The sequence below is a fragment of the Hippocampus zosterae genome, chromosome 17 (assembly GCF_025434085.1).
Source record: "Hippocampus zosterae strain Florida chromosome 17, ASM2543408v3, whole genome shotgun sequence".
Taxonomy (NCBI): Eukaryota; Metazoa; Chordata; class Actinopteri; order Syngnathiformes; family Syngnathidae; genus Hippocampus; species Hippocampus zosterae.
In genome coordinates, this window is record NC_067467.1 from 90,933 (window position 1) to 111,192 (window position 20,260).

The 20,260-nt window shown below is 56.9% G+C and overlaps 2 protein-coding genes across 2 annotated transcripts in view; one reads left to right on the forward strand and one right to left on the reverse strand.

The window, feature by feature from the left end:
- The window catches only part of LOC127590341 (arf-GAP with dual PH domain-containing protein 1-like), a 95,340-nt gene that overhangs the window by 8,075 nt on the left and 67,005 nt on the right, over positions 1-20,260 (reverse strand). The window lies entirely within an intron of this gene.
- Positions 3,134-6,563, forward strand: LOC127590338 (transcription factor Sox-9-A-like). The gene is made up of 3 exons (XM_052049847.1): positions 3,134-3,886; positions 4,002-4,249; positions 5,273-6,563. Exons 1-3 carry the CDS (start codon positions 3,441-3,443, stop codon positions 6,061-6,063), a joined length of 1,485 nt encoding a protein of 494 aa, XP_051905807.1. The 5' UTR covers positions 3,134-3,440; the 3' UTR covers positions 6,064-6,563.

Consider the following 20,260-nt stretch of genomic DNA (forward strand, 5'->3'; position numbering starts at 1 on the left):
CATTCGTGTTTTCACTGGATTCAATATTGGCTGGTGGTGAGCGAGAGAGAGAGAGAGAGAGAGAGAGAGAGAGAGAGAGAGAGAGGGAGGGGGGGGGATATCTATTTCACAACGTCTATGTCACTGTCCAAAATGAATGAGCGCTCAGAGAGAGGCATATTTCTTTCCTTCCCATTGCAGGCATGCAACGAAGAAACACGGAAACAAGTTTGGATGGAGACGAGCGGGTGGCCCAAAGCAGGAAGTGCAAGCGGGGGAAACCCCTCCGTTTATTTTTAGACATGGACTCTGTTGCCGACAGTCTCGGTCTCACCTGAAGGTCCAGACGGGAGGGAGAGGCGGGGGGTGACAGAAATGCCAGCGATGGGCTCCCGTTCTTCTGCGTCACCTCACGGTAACGTGACTATGAGGAAGCCATTGATTGGTAAGGGTGGGGGCGGAGGGGGGAATGGCCCGCATCCCGCTTGGGAGGGAAGCCGAGCATCGTCGGGCCATAATTACGGGTCGGGCTCAGCTGACCCGCGGACGTCACACTCCGCTTTGATGTCCTTCCATTGTCATTCGGAAGCGGCGGCTTGGGCCGGGGGGCGGGGAGGGCGTCACCTGACCTCCAGGCACGGAAGCTCGCGCCAAGTCACTCAACGCCGTTCAATGGGGACGGCCCCCGGGCGCTTATTTGGCCGCCATCCGTTTGCAATCCTTTCTGGTCTTTGCCTCGCCGTCGTCCCGCCGCGGGCTCCTGCGTTTCCTTCCTACGAATGAGCGGCTCGGGAGCTACGCTTGAGCGGAAAGGTGGCGGATCGCGGGGGGGCTATCTCCCGAGCGGGCCCCCGAGGAAGGAGGAGATGGACAAGAGGAGATGGCCCCGGGCCACCGTGCCAGCGTCTCGATGGTTCGCGCCCACCGAGTGTTCCAAAAGCCGTTCTCCCGTTTCGCGTCAATGCTGGCAAAAAAAAAAAAGTCTGTTCCCAAAAGCGTTCTCTCCTCATTCCGACTTGCAAAGCCGCTCGGGGCTGCTCGCGATGGGGGAAGTGTGAGACGCTCTTTTGCAGACTCAAGTCCACTTTCAAAACGCGATTGTGGCAACAAGCGCCCTTTGGCCAGGCGCAGGCGTTTGGGCAAACGCTGGCGATCGCTCGCCGTAAGACGCCAAGCTGGCTGGCCTTCTCGCAAGACTAAAACGTGTTTCCATCGCGCCACAAGGAGGGGGCGGGGGGGGGGGGGGTCTGCAGCCGTCGGCTCAGGTGGCGGAAAGTCTCGGGCAGGTGAGATGCCGCTTGAAAATCTTCTCTGCTGGCACAACGTTGGTTGGGATTTGCTTTTCCAATCGGATGCTTCATTTTGTGAGGCGGGGGAAAAAAAACCCACCAAATCTTTGTTCCAGATCTCCATTTTTGTTCCCCAAACAGATGTAGTGCTATTTTGACTCTCTTGCCTCCAAAACATTGCCAATTGGACAGACGGGCCTCCCTCCCAACTGCAAGAAGCTGACATTTTGCCGGCAACCGGCCTCATTCTGATCATGTGGGGCAGGAGCAGAATTTTGGAGCGCCCGCTCGCTCGGACAAAGTTCCGGAAAGGCCACGGAACGGATTCCTACCCGCAGGCGGGCGGGCGGGCGGGCGGCGCACTTGAAGGTCTTCGATGGAATCTCAGGGAGCCGGGAGAGGTGGAAGACATGATTTGCCAGTTTACCCTCAGTGTTTGCCTCGACATTTTAACACCACGGCTCCAAGTGGAGCTGAGAAGTTTCCCAAGACCCGCTCGCTCCGCCGGCGGGCCCCACGCTTGTGGTGAGTCACCAACCCCCCTCCCCAGCCCGCTCTCTCAAGCGGTGGGCCGGGAGTCCTCGGGGGCGGCGCGCATCACAAGGGCGGGTGAGAACGGGACCCCTCTGATGTTCTCCTGTTAGCCGCCGCCGGCTTTGCCGCCTCGCAGCGGGACGGCTCGCCGGGCCAACGCTGCTTCGAGAGAGGAAAATTCTTTCAATTTAAAGTGCAAAAAAACTTTCTGTCAAAATACACAAAATATCGCAGTCGGATTTCAGTAGGTCTGAGTACCGGAATATTTGATAGCCGCAGACCTAGTCGGATGCCACTTGGAGAGAATAACTTCCAAGCTTGCAAAAAAAAACAACAACAACAACAAAAACGATCCCTAATAAGTGTCTTTTGGCGACTGGCGAGAACTTTTGGTGCATTACCGCCAGTGGCCAGAAAGTGGTGGCAACGCAGCAAAAGTGTTTGCCGGCCGTCAAAAGAAAGAGCAAGTGCAAGAAGAAGAAGAAGAAGAACGAGTCGTATTGGTCCTGCAATCCTGAATACACGCGCGCGCGCACACACACACACACACACACACACACACACACACACACACACTCACACACACACACATTGTCAATAAACATTGCAACTTTTTGTTCTAAAAAAAAGTTTTTTCTTTGTTGTCAATGGTTGCGACACCGAATGCACCGCGATGTGTTCAATAAACCACGTGGAGTCGGCCCCTGAGCTCGCTGCCGTTGATTGTCAGGAGCCACGTTCGATATCAAGGCCTTTCGGCAACTGCCCACTTTACGGCCGTGACGTCGCGCCGTCGTGACGTCACCCTGTGGCTATGGTTACACACACACCGTTTGCTCCAGTTTGCGGCATGTTTTTGAACCGTTGCCCCCCCTGTTGGTCAGTGTGAGACGACAGCCGCCGGCGTCGGCTCCACGAAGAGCGAGTCTGACCGCAAGTGGATGAGATGAGTGCGACCCAAAACGTTCACGTTCAGTTGAGCCGACGTTTCATGCCAGGATTTGCACGAGTTTGAAATCCGGGCAAGTATTACACTTTATGGGAGAATATTGGCACACACCCCCACGTCCCCACGCCCAGAAATGATCTCTCGCTACATAAATGTGTGTGTGTGTATACAGTACACTGCATGTTATATATATACCGTATATATATATGATGTTTGGTCTCCAAAGTACCTTTTTGTCGGGTTGCATTTCTCCTTCTATATTAGTGAGCAAAAGAAGACGTTTGGTGTAGATGAGGTTTCAGCCCTCCCTCCCCATGCCGAACGGGAGTCGGCGTTCCGTCCCCGCCTACCACCGCCCTCCCCCCCCCCCCCCCCCGCAATCACTTCCTGGCCCTTGGGATAAATTCTGCGCTCCTCACAACTTGCCAGAGTCGCTCGGCAAGTCACGTTTCCCCAAGCTGAGGAGTAGAAATCCCACTTTGCCCACTTTGCCTTCGCGCCCGACTCAAGAAGGAGCGCCTTGTTTTCTCGTCGAAAGTTTTCGCTGCCGTCGCAAGCGGGATTCGGAGCGCGCGCCCTCGCCGGCAGGCCGCCACCGCGCTCATTCGGGGAGCGCCGCGTAAGGAGACGCGCGTTTTATTCTTCCTTTTTTTTTGTGCCTCCCCCACCCCCCCCGTCAGTCGTTTCGCATGAATCTTCTCGACCCTTACGTGAAAATGAGCGAAGAACAGGACAAGTGTCTCTCCGACGCGCCCAGTCCCAGCATGTCCGAGGGCTCGGCCGGCTCGCCGTGCCCGTCCCATTTCGGCTCCGGCTCCGGCTCCGGTTCGGACGCGGAGAACGGGCGTCCGTCCGACGCGCGCCTCCTGCGCGGCGCCGACTACAAGAAGGAAGGCGACGAGGAGAAGTTTCCCGTGTGCATCCGGGACGCCGTGTCGCAGGTGCTCAAGGGCTACGACTGGACGCTGGTGCCCATGCCGGTGCGCGTCAACGGCTCGAGTAAGAACAAGCCGCACGTCAAGCGGCCCATGAACGCCTTCATGGTTTGGGCTCAGGCCGCGCGCCGCAAGCTGGCCGACCAGTACCCGCACCTGCACAACGCCGAGCTCAGTAAAACTCTGGGCAAACTTTGGAGGTAAAAAAAAAACGTTGTTTTTTCTTTTTTCTTTTTTTTGTCTCGTTTTGTTTGTTTTGGCACGTTTCCGTGGCGTCGCTCCAGCCCGTCACCGTGCGCGCTTTCTCCCCGCCAGGCTGCTCAACGAGGCCGAGAAACGGCCGTTCGTGGAGGAGGCCGAGCGGCTGAGGGTGCAGCACAAGAAGGACCACCCGGACTACAAGTACCAGCCGAGGCGGAGGAAGTCGGCCAAGAACGGCCAGAGCGAGCCCGAGGACGGCGAGCAGACGCACATCTCGCCCAACGCCATCTTCAAGGCTCTGCAGCAGGCCGACTCGCCCGCCTCCAGCATGGGCGAGCTGCATTCCCCCGGAGAGCACTCGGGTAAATGGCAATCCGGAGCCTCGCGGACGTGCGGCGGTTACGCAAACCGGGGCGCTTGTTTTTTCTTTTTTTTTTACGACGCGCAATGTCTCCAGACTAAAAATCGCACTCTTTCCCAATGGAATTGTCATGGCACGTATCTTTACATCTAAGGTGAGACACAAAAAAAAATTAGGGATGAACGTGATTGTTGACTTTCGACCCAAAAAAGTAGCTGTCTGTCATGCAAAGTTACAGTTGCGTCCATTGGGAATGAGCTCAAATAACAGCTGATTGATCCAATTGCGTGTTGGACTTCAATTCCAGCTCTGAGCAAAAAAAAAAAATATTATTGTTAATTTATTATATATAATTATTTTTTTTAATGGATTCAATAAATGCAGAAATAAAATGAATCAATTCATAAGCTAGCTTGCGCTTTGGGGCAATCACTATTTGAATGTAGCGTTTTAAACAGTGCCAAAAAGACAATGGATTGGTTGGAGTTTGCTCTTGAATCCACAATTTCACATCAGTGAAATCGCAAAGCCATCGACAAGCCTTCAACACGTCGCTTCATACTCACTCGGCACCAAGTGGCTTCCCGATGATTTGCTTTGACTTCAACCCGCCAAAAGAGGCACGCCGGGACTCGGTGCCACTTGGAACCCGGGCGAAACGTAGCTTCTTACAGGCGCGCACGCTTTGATGTCGGTCTTTGCGTCGACGCGTGACGCCGCTCCTACTTCCTTGCCGCCGATTCTTTGTTTTCTATGAGGCGAGGCTTCTTGTGGAGTGTGGCGGAGCTGCAGACACCAAAAAACAAAGGGCAATTGGAAAATGGACCCTCGGAATCAAATATTGGCGCACTCGAAAAAGGTGACGCATGGTAGCAATTCTCAAAGAGAGAGAACTCACAAAGTGCTTTCCGTCGGTGACATTGTGCACGTAATAGGCCAGAGTGTGCATTGGTGGCGCAGCGGTGCGGACCCCCCCCCCCTCAAAACCAGAATATGACGCTAACCATCCTTTGCCCGCCGGCAGGTCAGTCCCAGGGCCCGCCCACACCCCCGACCACCCCCAAGACGGACCTCCCCCCCGGCAAGTCGGAGCTGAAGCGCGAGGGCCGCCCTGTTGCGGAGGGTCCGAGCCGCCAGCTCAACATCGACTTTGGCGCCGTGGACATCGGCGAGCTGAGCAGCGAGGTCATCTCCAACATGGGCAGCTTTGACGTGGACGAGTTCGACCAGTACCTGCCGCCCCACAGCCGGGCCGCCGCCCAAGGCGTCTACGCCGGGGGCTACGGCGCGGCCGGCTCCTCGGTGGCCCCCCAGGGGAGCAGCGTCGGGGCCTGGATGTCCAAGCAGCAGCAGCAGCAGCAGCAGCAGCAGGTCTCTCTGAGCACCCTGTCGGGCTCGTCGGCAGGCGAGCCGGCCCAACAGCGAGCCGCTCAGATCAAGACGGAGCAACTCAGCCCCAGTCACTACGGCGAGCAGCAGCAGCAGCAGCAGCAGCAGCAGGGGGGGGCCTCCTCCCCCCAGCACGTGGCCTACGGCTCCTTCAGCCTGCAGCACTACAGCGCCTCCTCGTACCCGGCCGTCAGCAGGGCCCACTATGACTATTCCGAGCAGCAGGCGGGCGCCTACTACTCTCACTCGGCGGCTTCGGGCCAAGGCTCCGGCGGCCTCTACTCCGCCTTCAGCTACATGAGCGCCAGCCAGAGGCCAATGTACACCTCCGTCGCCGACGGCGCCGGGGTGCCGTCGGCGCCGCCCGCCCACAGTCCGCAGCACTGGGAACAGCAGCCCATCTACACCCAGCTGTCCCGGCCGTGAGGACTGGCCCCTGCCTGCGCCGTTCTAAAAAAAAAACACACAAAAAAACCCCCACATTGACACCCCCCCTACCCCCCCTAGTTGCCTCTCTCTGGGGTCACCGATTGCGTCGCGGTCCATTCACCTGAGTTTGGTGCCGGCAGCGTAAGTTGAGTTCCCACTCGGTGGCGGTGCAAACGGTTGTCCGTCTCTTCCATATCTTGCCTGCGACCGGTCCCGGGCGTGGTCCGTCCGGGAAGGTGTCCCGCAGGCCCGAACGGAATATGGAGTTCCAGAACAGAGTGCACGGAAAGGAAGGACGGATGCGTCTCTCCGGATGGGCTCCGGCAGTGCCTTTTTGGAACGCTGATTCTATTTTTCTAGATCTAATGCGAGAATAAATCCTCCGTGAGGACATAGTGCTTGAAATCTATTTTAGTATGTACTGCGTATGTGTTGTGTCGCTCAGCTAATCCGCTGGAAATGTCTTCAAGGAGCAGAAATGCTGGCTAGAATGGGGGGGGGGGGGAACAACCTCGGTGGCCTTGCTTCCGTATTTTGGGGGGGACGGGACGCTGCGATGACAGGTTTGTGTGTGTGTCTGTGTCTGTGTGTGAGTGTGCCCCCCCCCCCCCCCCACCACTGTACATATTTTTATTCCAGCAGAGGACTGACTGGAGCAGGCTTGATCAGAGGGATGGGGAGGGGGAAATGTCTTTATTTATATTCAGAGCATTTGGGCTTTTTCCAACAGCTATTGTGAGCTTTTTAGAATTTTATGACAGGCCGTAGGTTGCGCTCAAAAAGCGTTTTGGTTTTTTTGTTTTGGGGGGGGGGGGCTTCCGTCTGCCTTGATACCGCCGGTGCCTGTCGGCTGCAGGCTCCTTCCGCCGGCATTGCCGCTTCCTGCTCCGAGCAGCCGGCGGGTCCGAGCCCCGGCACCCACTTGTGTCCGCCCGAAAAGGCCTCCTCCGAGCTCTCTTAATTTATTCTTTAGCGTTCGTTCGATTGGAAAAATTAACTCTTTGTTTGCCGCAACCATCTTCGGATTTCGGAGGCTCGTCCGTCGCTGCGGCTTTGCTTTGTGCTCCACATGTGTTTATTTATCGTTTGTAAATGTTCCCATTTGATTCTCCGTGTGTGTACAAATGATTGGAGTCCAAGTGGAACGTCGCCCCGGCTTTCTCACTGTGTGCTTTGTTGCGGGGGCCGCGGGGGGGAGGGACGCAATGCCTTTTTGTCTTTTTTGACATTTGTGTTCCTCCTTTTCTATTCTGTATCACTAGTCCTGATTTGTGTCCTCTCTGTCTCCGTTTAGGTAAACGTGGCGTCGTCTCAAAGAAAGCATATCTTATTTGATTATTTTTATTATTTGATTTGATTTTTTTTGTATCATATTGTTTGCAATAAAAACAAAACACTGTCAACTGTCATTGCCCGCTTTTCATTTCAACGATTTCTACTGGAAGCTTCTTGGCCTCGACGAATCCAGTTACGTCAGGCGGTCACCGTAAAGGCATCCACGACATACGTCGGAAGATTTATGACAGGACGTGTTTACAATGATCAAAATATGGTTTTGTTACGTTTGCTTTTGTTCAAATGCGGGCGAGGTGGTCTTGGGACGATTTAATCGATGGCTTCATTCTGCAACAAACAATTTTCGCTTTAGCTTAGCGTTAGATGGCTCGGGATGGAAAGCAACCGACGAGCGACTCATTGGACGGATGGACCGTCTGCGGTTCTTTACTGGACGAGGTCGACCTTTCCGAGCTTCAGCTGTTGGCAGATGAGCTAGGAAAGCCACTGCCGGGCATCAAGGGCTCGCCTTTGTCTTTTCTCGCTTTGCTTTTTTTCATTACTTTTTGGACTTGGCGTCCATCTTTTCCCAAAGTTGCTGAATGGGTTCGGGGCCCCTCGTACGGACCGCGTTGCTTCCCCACCAAACAGCGGGAGGACATTTGATGAACGTATCCAAGAAGCCATCGGAAACCAGACCAAATTTTTCTTTTCTTTTTTTTTTTTTCTTCAGACGGGCCTTTGGATGGGCAATTTTCCCAGGGCGACCCCATTATTATTCCGCAGAGACGTTGGCCCCCCGCCCCCGACTCCCCCGAGCCCAATGGGTGGTCTTTCTGAAGGCAAAGGGAAGAGGAAAAGAAAGCTAAGAAAAAAAAAGTGATGGATACACCCGCAGAAAGTGGAAAACAATCAAATGGAATGTCAAGTCAAAAAAGATGAAGGGTCAATTTGGAGCAGTGGAGGCAACTCCCCCCGTTCCTCCCCCCCACCTCCCCTCCCCCCTGTATATGGGGCCATTTCCGTTTGGAAAAGGTCCACCGAGGGCCATACGTGTATTGCGCAAGGACTGTTTTCCATGTTGGTGCGGATGCCGGGTTTTCCGGTTCTTTTGGGAACACTTCCTCGGAACTTGTATTTGTGCGGCAAACGAGTCACCAAACGGCTTTCCTCACATATCAAACACGCGGAAATTGTTGCTGGTTAAAAAGTCTCTCCGAGTCGTGGCCTTCTGCCGAAAAGCCCTTTCCGCGGCACGTGATCTTCCTCTGCGTTTCTCCCCCCCCGGCGTCCATCGCCAAAAGCGGCCCGGTTTGTTTTGTGTTGCTGTGACCGACTGGAGTGCTCCGTTGAGGACGCTTTCAATGGACCCCCGCGCCCGAGTTACTTTTCCAAACGGCCCGTAAAAATTCTCCTGGAAGCAAAGGTGGAGGAAAGCGTGCTAAATCAGCCGCCAGTTTCCATGGAAGTTTCACCCTCGGCTCAAGAAGCGTGGCGCGTTTTCTTCAAGCTGCGCGTTAGCGATCGGCGAACGGGCACTTGATGGCATTTGCCAGGAAATCTCGGCCGAGACGCTCCCGACGAGCTTTGCCGGAAACCACCATTGTCAACGGCCGTTGGCCGCCAAAACTAAATGTGGGAAGTGATCTTCCCGGAGCTAGCAAACCTTTGCCCCCGCCGCCATCCATCTTGTGCTCGGCCCCAGGGGGACGCCGCCCGGTGCCAAGTCGCCGTGCCGAGGCCGGGAGCCCCTCCCGCCCCTGCCCCCGCCCCCGCCCCCGCCCGTCTTTGTGCGCCCATGTGCGAGAAAGCTGGCACCGGCGTCCCAAAATGATATTAGCATAATCCCGTTAAGTGTGTCAGAGGCCTCGTGAGCTCCGCAGAAGCCCGTGTGAGAGGAAGGTCGGGGGAAGCCGAAGCGAGAGAAAATGCCCCAGCCGTACTCCAACGTGCACATTTTGACATGGGACACGTATCGACGTGCAAACGTCACAGGTCAGCGCCAATTACTGGGCTTTGGTAAAAGAAATCAATCCATCGATCAATAACGATGCCAAATGAAATGCGCTCCAGCCCAAGCGAGTGGATTTGTCCTTTTAACCCTCCAACGCGAGTGAGGGCGGCAACGGGATGGTCGAGTCACCGTGACTGCGATATTGCCGATGCCGTCGACGTCGAGAGGTTGCGCGACAATCCTCTGCGTTGGGCCCCCGGCGGCGGATGGCGGCGTGGAAAACAACAAAACAAAGAAGCCTGAGCTAAGCTGACATTCCTCATATGGGATCGGGGGCGGCGCCCGGCGGGAGCGTGTTTGTCTTTTTCGAGGCACACGAGTTAGCGCGCGTTCTCACAGTGACGGCGAGAAGGCCGCGCTCGCCGGCCACCGATGTCAAACACGCCGTTGGGTCATTCCGTGCGCAGGCACTCAATCCTTTGCTCCAATAAGTTAATACCTCAACTAACACGTCCAAGTTCAGGGCCAAATGCAAATTCCAGCGTGACAGACGCAGTCCAAGCCGGCAGTAAAAGCAATTAATTACGGGCGCACACAGTGACTCACCCGCATTTTTCACTCTGGTCCGTCACCGTTGCGGCTGCTCTTTTCCTCCTTTAATTATTAACTCGCTCCGACACAAACGGCGCCAGGTCGAGGGGCACGTTTCGATTTCCGTTTGTTTGCAAAAACCACCCATGCTGCCGCACCACGCCGCCTCTCATAGGTCAGTGTGGGTACGGCCACAGACACGGTGTGCCGCGGTGGTCATCTGGAGTTAAGCGCGCGCTCCAAGTGCAGTCAAGGCGTAGCGTCATCACATTTTGTCATTGAGAAAAAAGCCCAAGCCGAGCAAGCGCGCCTTGAAATATGACAGCTCGGGGGCCAGCCATATTGTAGCAATCTCATCCTGCGGTCATTAATCGCATCCTGCTGTTCCGCAGCCCGCCTCGGCGTCACGTCGGACGCATTCCCCCAAGCCCGGTGGGCGTGCCGCACAAAAACGCGGAGAGGCGGTCGCACGACTCCGAGGGCGCTCAATCTCACCGACTGGGCGGGCCCGGGCCTCGTTGGTTCTTGAACGGGAGACCGAGCTGTAAGAGCGGCCGCTGTAAGCCTACGCGGCGCCCGTCCAACGCGCTAAATTGGGAAGGTGGGAGTCAGCCCCCCCCCCCCCCCAACCCCCACCCCGAAAAAGCCCCTCCAAAAGCGCGACGCGGAGCTAGCAACACGCCGTGAAGAGCAACGGCTCCGTTTCAGGCAGAGGCGAGCAGGACCGTCCCCGCAGAGCGCCGAGTCGAGTCACGTGACGGCTCCTCGCCGCCGAGAGAATTCGCTGGCTTTGGGGATGTTTGATCTTGTCACGATCTCTGAGCAGCAGGCTGGAAGCGCTCTTCTCCAGCCCTCGTGATTGATGGCCTCCCCGGCACATTTTCCGCGCCGCTCGTCAAGAGCGCTCTCGGGTTTCTGGCGCCCGGCCGGCAGTTTGTGCTTTCGCACGGACTGAAATCGCAATATCGCACGCCGATCGCGGCGCGGTCGGTTTTTCCGCCTGGTCTGAAAAGCAAAAGCGAGCGACGGTGTGGGACGGCGGGTCAGCGGGGAGCCCTTCCTCCTCTTCCCCAGTCGGGCCACCTTGGCACTTGTCATTCACAATGACAAATGGCGGCGCTGGCTGAAACGCGGGGTGACGTCAGCGCTTCCCTAATGAGGCCGCTCGCAGCGGGAGGATGGAAGAGGAGGGGTCGGGAAGCATCGACGTGAGCGCAGAGAACCAAAAGGAAAGCCGGGGGCCCCCGGCTGGCTCACTCCACATTGGGGAAGCTTTGGACGGCGGGGAGACTTTCAACTCCGTGCCAAGTTGGGCCCGGCCGATCCGGATTTGGGGGGCTTCGGGTGTTCAAGTTCTGGCTCTCGGTGTCAAAATGTTTGCTGAAGGCTCAAACTACCGTGCGGAAATGAAGAATAAGCTTGAAGCTCTAAGCCACGCCCCGTCCCCGACTCTATCGACCCCAAGCCTCGTTTGAACGTCAACCCTCGGCTCACTCGAACACGCTCGCTCAGGCTTGGCCACGCGGCCACTCCAAGGTCGACGGTCAGAACGCAAAGATCCCCGAGTGCTCGCCTTGAGAGAGCGAGCCCAACCAGCAGCGCCGTGCCATGAAGATACACCGCTGCTAGTCCAATGACAGCAAAGGGAAGACTTTGGAGAACCTCTTAGGCCTGCGGCAGGAACGGTGCGGGGGTGGGCTTGATGGATTGGGCGTACTCAGCTGGACATCCGGCAGCCTAAACATGGCCCAAGCCCCCCCCCCACATCCATCACAGTCCAGACCGAAGGGGAACGGCGCTCCAGATGGACGGCGCTGCGCTGCGGAGGGCCACCCGAGCGGAAGTTCCGAGCAGGGCGAAAATGGAACGCCCTCGCGGACCGCCTCACGCAAAGACGGAGGACCAAGCGGGGAGAACATCTTTTGAGACCGCTTCTCGGAACCAGATGGATTTTTCCTCCTACCAACCCAACGGCCAAGCGGACGGACGGACGGATGGGACGATAAACCGGAGAACGACTGGAGAAGCCCAGCGAGTGGCGTCAATGAGATTTCTGTGAACAAAAGTGAAGAGAAAACGGGGCACGATTCGCTTGTTGGGTTTTTATGAGCAAAACACAGACTCGGGGGGAACATGGAGTCACTTGTCTTGCCTTACGTTTGACGAATTGAGCAACGACCGCCTCACCCCTCCCCTTACCAAGTAGTGACATCATCTCAAGTTTCCAGAAAGCTGGCCGGTTGACTTGGCCGCGGCGCAATTTGGGTGGATGAACCCCGACCGGCATCCCTCCGCCGTCGGTTCGGGAAGGATCATTTCGGGCAGAGCGAGGGGAAGGGAAGCGACAAATCCTGCTGGCATCCATCGAATTCACAGCACAGATGTAGGTTGTTTGTCCACAGAAGCGGGCGGACGGACGGACGGAACACTCTTAGGCGAGCAAGTAACCCCAGAGAGAGAGTAGAAACCTCTGAGTGGTTGTTTGGACAAAGGGGGCGCTCCCCGGAGCCGACTTGAATAACCACTTCCCCCGGAATGAAAAGGGATCGCTTCCAGGACACCGCTATCCCCCTGGATGAATTGTCGAGGAGCAGAGCTCGCCCCGCCGCCGGTGACGGTGAAGCTCTGCCAGTGAGTAAGCCGAAGCGGGGCTCGCTCTCCCCGGGGACCCCCGCGCCCCGGCTAATGACAACCAGCCTGTGGCATTCTGCAAAAGTCTCTGCAAAACAAACAAGGACATGACATGCTGTCCCAGAGCCATCTCTTGGCGGGGTGGGGGGGTCGTCGTTTCAACTCAATCGTCTGCCTTTTGGAGGTCAGGTTGATTATGGAGGTACTTCATTTCCAAACATCCAGCCGGGGCCAGCGGGAACTTGACCTCCCTGACTGAAGAGAATACTCTCCGGCGGCCAGCTCACGCTTCTTCTGGACTCGGATTTAGGATCCGCATCACGCCCTGTACCGGGGCACCCCGATCTTGTCTGACATTGTTGCCCCGCTAAACGTGGACAATCGGTGACAAGCGAGCTGCAAAGTGGGCGCCCGTTGCCCCGAGAGACGGCGTCGGGAGGAAGGAAGGGCCAAAGAGGTTCTCGGGGCGGGCCGGCTTCTCAGCAAATTGCCGCCAGGCTCAGGTGCCTGGAACCTTCATTTGGCCTGACAGAACCTGGGCAGCGGAGTGTGTGCCACACACACACACACACACGCACAGAGTTGGATGAAATAATGGCGGTCCAGAAAAGACGGCACGAGACAAAGCCAAGGCGTTCATGGTGTCCATTGTGGTGAAATGGCAGCAAGGCACTTGATCGGGCACAATGGCGCAGGAATAAGCACAAATGATGTTTTCAGCACACAAGCGAGCCCCCACTTTGAGTGTACGCCTGCAAAAAAAACGCTCCGACTCTACACCACCAACTTGGACTTAACGTTGTTCTTGAAATAACTCCAACACCACTCAAACATGCAGCGATCTTCCAAATGACATTTGTTGAAGTGCCTTTGCAAAACTACCTGCGTGGTGAGAATAGAGCTGGGTGCCCCCCCCCCCCCCCCCCGTCCTCACCCCAGCCCAAATGTGAAAGACCTTCCCACATATGACAGTACAAATTAATCAAGATTCCAGACCGTCCGCTGCCTTCATACAACAAAAGGATTCTTCCCCCCCGGCCTCGCCAGGCAATTAAGCTACATGTGGGATGTGTGTTTGCGTGTGTGCACGTTTGCATTTTGCGTGGTACGCGTTCAAGTTTGCTCCGGCAACGATGGGCCGATATGTGGGGCATGGCAGCGAGGCACACTTGCAGGGAGACCAGCGTGTCCAACCACATGTTTGTTTTGACATGCTTGTGGGGGAGGCTGGCGTAAGGGGGGCGGATGAGGGGAGGGTGATCAGCTGTGTGCAAGTTTGTCGTCTTTGGTGGCGGCGGCGGTGGCGCGGGGGGTGGCAGGGACACGTCGGCCCCGCGTGTGGGAACCCCGCGCTCCTCACTTCTCATACATTGTTCTTCCGCTCCTCCAAACCGTCGACGGCACAAAAGAAGCCGGGCCTATTGTGACCCGGGTCGGCTCAGCGAAGGGGCTCGAGGGGCGGGGGATGGGGAGCGGAGCGGAGGGCAGGGAGACCAGTGCCCCCGGTAGATAGGCCGCGTGCAAACGGACCAACGGGTCTGCAAAGGCGCCTCGGTTTGTATTAAGGTTGAATGCCAACAGTCCGCTGCGTGTGCGTGAGCTTTGATTTGGTCTGCGAATTCTGTCTAGCGACGCCTTCTATTGATTTTCCCGCCTAGCAACAAGCGAATGAAAACCTGGGCGGACGCTCCGTTTTGTTTCTCCTTTGCGCCAACGGAATCAGATTTGTGCGCCTTGCCCCGGTATGTCGGCTACCTTAGCTGCGGCGGCGGCGCTCCTTTGTTTTCGGAACATTATGGGACAAAAATGCCTTTGTCAACAAGCCCCTCCCCGTGGGCGCCGATGCCGGAAACACCCCAAAAAGTTGAACCTCCTCAAAGTCTCTGCTGCCGGCCGACGGCTACGCCGAGAGCCTGCGAAGTAGGGTCGGAGCGATGTTCCGTTTTCATTCGAGCGGGCACCACAAAGGAGCCGCTAATGGCCGGGGCCCCCGCCGACCATTGGGATGCAAATGCTGATTAGTTCTTGAATTAAAACATGACAGAGGGCCCGAAAAGGAGCGAAGGGGGCGGAGCCGAGTGGAGCCCGCTCCCTCCCTCCAAGTGACATTCTCACGTCGGCCCCAGACCGGCTATCTGGGGCTCGGGCGGATTTGGCCGCCGGGGTCGCAGGGATTGAGGCCGATCCCGCCGACGCGCCGCCGATGCGCCGTCTCCGACGCTACAGGTGAGAGAGCGTGAGGAGCAGGAGGGCAGCCCTGAGAACGCCCCCGAACCCTTCCCGTTCGTCTGCATCTTTTTGGGGCGGAATCGCCACCCCCTCCTCCCCCCCCGCAGCTTAAGCCTCTGTCTCTTTTTGTCCGCCGGCACAACAGCCTGCGGCATTCCATGGCAGCAAATCTGGCTGTGGTGTCACATGGGAGAGATTAGCCAAACTAAGACCTCAATAGAATGCTCACTTTACTCGCCGCCGCGCCCCCCCAAAAACACCCTGGCGCACCCAATTTAACCGTTCCCTGTCTAGACGGGAGCGCAAAGCCATTCTGATTGGCGTTATGAAGACGTGGACGCCCGCTCACTTTGCGCCGCATTCCCGCCGGCGTTCATGCGCTACCCCGGCGATGAGCCCCACTTCCCACCGCCACTTCCTGCTTCGGGGCGCGTCCAGGCGACCCCCTGCGAAGGGGCAGGAGTGCATCATTGTTGCGGACCCACCTGTGAGAGGTAAAAATCCGTGATGCAGAGAGACCTTTCCATGCACGCCTACGTGCGTAAATAAAAGGCCCTTTTGGGGCCATTTCAACACATTCAAATGTCTTCAACAGCGGCTCCAACGTTTACGCTGGCCAAGAAGACCTGAAGTTCACCGACGCCGGCCCGACCGGGCTAGCCGTACAAATTTCAGGTATAAATGCCTGCCACGTCTGACTGGCAAATATCTGACCGCCGCCTCCCAGCTCATTTGCCTTCCCAAACGGCGAGGACTAGACGGAGCAGATTTCTTGCCCGCTAGCGTACGCGGATGGAGGCAGCGGGCGACCGTAGCGAGGCGGACCACGGTTGTCCTTGACCGTTGGCGCTTTGCTCCTGCGGCGCTAACACGGGCTCAAATCCCCGCGGGGGGGCCGAGGGACGAGTTCCGCGCGGCACGTCCCAAGTCATGCGACGACAAAGAGGCTCTCCGCAATCGATTCCTGACGAGGAAGACGCTCAAAGGCCCAACAGCAGTCTCAGAGGCCCAGTCTAAAGCCAAAGCTTTCGGCTCTTTGCCACGCGCCGTGCGAAAACGGCTTCCGGCTGACCGCATTTCCAATAAACATCCGTCTCAATCCAAATCAGCTGCTCTGAGTCCAAGCGCTGCCATTTGGAGATGCTAAGCTAACGAGGCTAGCGTTCAGGCCACACTTGAGAGCCTTGCGAGTTGACCCGCTTTGCTTGACTTAATCCCGACACGGGGATGGGATTATTCAAAAGGCAATCAATACGTGTGGGTGGCTGCTTGGTTTTCTTTTTTCGTTGCGGTTTTGGATTTGTTTGTTAGTTTTTGTGCCCCCGACGCTGTGGCCATGTCAGCGTTTGGCCCAGAGCAGAACACCCACGGACGCTTCGTGGGCCCGCAATGGCCGACCGGCCCTGCCACTTTTCCAAGCAATCTTGCCACTTGCGAGCCTCTCGTCGTCCTTCGCGGCGTGTTGCGCTAATGTTGGCCAGGAAGAAACCATGGATTGTTGCGGGCTTTTAGAAAAGCACAAAGAACAATGCCCTTGGCGTTTTCCAGCTGTCTCATGTGGTAGCCCTTTTGGCTAATAGCTCCCAGAATTAGTATTCATGAAGAGGGCTCCTCTTACACCCCCCCCCCCCCCTTCGCTTGTTTGCTCACTGCTGTGTTCTCACCGTAAATTTTGGCTCTCCCAGAATGGCGAAAGGTTAAAGAGCCGCTTGTTTTTTGGAGGCCCGCGTGAGCAGACGATGCGCGTAGCCGCTACGCTACACGCAGCGTTTCTCGATGGCCTTATCGATCTCGATAGCGGACAAATGACAAGTTTGAAAGCCGGGCGGCGAGGGGGGCTTTGCCGACTGTTCGGTGGGAGCTCGTTCCAAAGGCAATGACGCGACTCCCCGAACCTTGCCCCGATAGCATCCGACGCGGGCTTCATAACATCCCTGCGCAAACAATGTGGCCGATCTGCTCCCGCGGTTCGCTTCCCGCCGAGTTCCGCCGAGAGGACGTCGCCGTTTGCCACATGGAGACGGGCCTCGCTCGTCATTCTTTTCATTGGCACGACTTCCTATCGGTTGCCAGCACTTCCACTCATCTGCGACGACCTCATTCTGTGGGCGTGTCTGTGTTTGAGTTTGTAGCGGTAGCCGTTGAGCTCATCGGCTTTTTTTTTTGGACCTCTCTGACAGGTGTCCTCAAAGTAGATGAGTAAGTGGATCCGCGGAAGCGTTCATTAAAGAAAACACGGGGCGGTCGCCATGGCGACGGCGGCACTCCACCGCCAGGCCCGCGTTTCCGCCCCGCGTGTGCGAAGGGAGCGCCGTGGCTGCAAACGCGGCGGCGTTTGTCACCACCGAAGCTCGCCTTGACAAGGTCCATAACTCGTCTGACCGCTTTGCAGGAGGCGTGGCCTCCAAATGGGGCATTTCAATTGCACCGACGCATTTCTGCCAGTAGGGAACACCTCCTAAGGGCTCGAGGGCGGCACCTTCTAGGAGCTCGGTTAGGAATGATTCTGCGTCGCGGATTTAGTTTGCCGCCGACATGCAAGGACTGCTGGAGAGCGGGGCGGCGCAAAGCGTACAGTAAATCCCTAAAAGTCTCCGATGGCTTGTGACATGCAAAGCCTCCTGGTGCCTCTGATGCCAAATTTCCTTTGAGAAAGCCAAAAGAGAATGTGACGTGTAGCCACGAGGATCTGGAGCCATTGGACTGGGAGTCATACACGGTGGCCAGATATATAATACCACATGTTCGGCGCATCCGTGACGAGGTGCTCGGATGCTCGGGAGTAACCCCCCCCCCCCCCCAAAAAATCTGATGGAGGAGGAGAGACACGAGAAGCAAACGAGCGGCACGGCCGACAGGCAGTTCCCATGCCGGCTGCCAAGCGCTGGGCCGGGGGGCGCGCGGGGGGTGAACTCGGCGCTCTGCGGCCGAGGTGACGGAGCTGCTCGGCAACCTCGTTGCATCAGCCCCTCCACTTTTGTGGTTTTGTTTGGGACGCCTCAAGAATGCCCCGATGGAGCACGCAGGCGGGCGGGCAGCTCCTCTCGCAAAAAGCGAAAGGAAAAAAAATACCCAAAACAAAACCAGTGGAAGCGGAGACGTCCAAATTCTTGCGGTGGTCTCGTCGGGTCAGCCCCGGTCAGCGAGAAAAGATCCCCCCCCATTTATCCATCCAGTGTCACCGCCTGGGAATCCCGCTGCGCCGGTTTCATGCTCGTCCGCAACGGGGATTACGGACTGCGATCCGCACCAGGGAGGGGCGACTTCAACCATGGACAGAAGTGGATCTTAATGTAGTTGAAACGCTGCCATATTGGGAACCGATCCAGAAAACTACAAAGAAGCACATACTGTCAGTTCTTTTTTTCTCTCTCTTGCATCAATCAATCAATCGATATCTAATTCCCATTCAAAGATGACACCAAAGCACTGAACAGCAAAGCGCCTTGACTCATTTTGTGCACCATTTTTCCCCCCTAATCAACTGGCTTTGCTCTCACAGCAGCGCACGTCATCGCAAATGCCCGAAGGGACTCGCTGGCCCGTCTGAAAGTCGGTCCCTGCCGCATCATCGGAGCGGAAGGACGCCACCGGAGCAATCGGCGACGTTGCGGCGCCGCCTTGGAAAGACTCGCCGCTGGCTTGAGCTGCAACTTTTGGGCCCGAGCGTGGCCATGTTCAAGGGATGCCGTTGCCACCCCCCCCCCCCCAAAAAAAAAAACCAGAGCACTTGCACGCATGCGCCCGCCCCTCAGCGTTCGCGCCAACATCGTCTTGTTTCGGGCCATCCGTCTTTGGGACAGTTTGCCGTTAATCATTTGTAAGCTGTGCACACAAAGTGACGTAAGGGGCCGCATTCCTGCCGTTCAGGCGGTATTGATGGAATGGGAGCGAAAGGCACCCGCGGAAAACTACGTTTGTCTTCCGAGGCATTAAAAAAACTCGACATTTTTGGTGGGAAAAACGGATTTGGTTGAGAACGGAGACGTTGGCAAACCGACGTTTGACTGTATGTGTTGAGAGCGTTGCGACGTGTGGCACGTTCCCATTGAAAAGGACTTTAGGATTCGCAGCATTTTCTTTTCTTTTTCCACAAATGATTGAAAGACAAAATGATGTGGCAGCATATTCTCCTTGAATGAAAAAAAACAAACCAAACCAAATCAAAGCCGAAGCCTAAAATCCAGCGCGACCGCTAGCATCTCCACTCCCGCCCCCATACCCGTCCGGTTCCTAACCCGCCACCCGAGAGGGCGACGCCGCTTCGGGGCCGACGTCGCCTCGACCTCGTCTCCGAGCCTAAGATCACGACAACCCCGGCGATCGACGTGATCCGCCCCGGGTGGCCCATCCGCGGCCGCGAGCATTCCACCAAGAGCGAGTCTTCGGCGGGCCGTCAGACCTGCTCCAACTTGCCCTAACCTGCTCTCAGAAAGGGGAGAGCAAACGCCCGCGCACACGTTTGTGTATCTGCGGCGTCACGTCATCCAAGCGTGCGAGCCTCGGCTGGACGGAGTTGGCCTGAAGCCTTGGCTCAAGGGACACTTTGTTTTGGGACTTTTCTGGGTCCTTCAGGAGGACGCCGGAGAAGTGAAAAGAACTCAAATGAGGCCGCTTCACCTTCCAAGCGCACGTCCGCCATGACATTTGGGATCCCGTTTCTTCTGAAAAGTTAGAAAGTGACTTGGGCAAAAGGCGGCAGAGAATGCAGAGAGGCGACAATTCGCAGCATGACAGAGTGCCGAGCGAAGCCGCGCAAGTCAGGCGAGTCGAGAGCAGGTTCGACGCTTAAGTCGGATGCTGCGAATTGCAGGTGGCGTTGTTGGACGCGGGAGCCGTCCAGTTGTCGTCATCTCTTTGGATGTCCGCCAAGGAGAACGCCCACCGAGCGATTGACGTCCCTCCAACGTTGGCTTTCCATCTGGCGACTCAACCGCGGGCGACCCGACGTCATCCCATTGCCGATCTCTCTCTTGGAGCGCGCCGCCCGCCCCAGGGAAGAGCCAGCTCTTTTCTCCCAAAGACGACCGACCGAGCAAGGCTTCTCTTTCTCACGCCGACACCGACACCGACACCGACACCGCGGCTGCTAAGTGGCGCAGAAAGCCTGGGCATTGTCCAAGGTGTCGAGTTACGGTCACCCGGGGCCACCGCTCCATGGGACAGGTTAGCCGTCGGCCCTCTCAGGAGGATGGCGTCGTCGCATGTGCCGTCGCACGCCATCCCAGTGCCTTCTCAGGGGGGGAGAACGACAAGCGCCACTGAAAAGCGCAAATCGGGATAGCTTTGGATTTTTCGAATCTAAAAGTGATCATCGAGAATTCTTCAGCGCGGTTGGGCCACATTTGCTCTGTCAGCAGCCAGTCAACGCCGGCGGCCTTTGAGGCGGCTTTCTCAGCCGCTATTTCGAATCCGGGAGCGAAGCGGCCCGTCGGGGACGATGATGTCCGGCGCAGGGGGCGGGCTTTGACCGGGGGGAGGGGGGGGAGAGACTTTCCGCGGGGCTTTGATGGG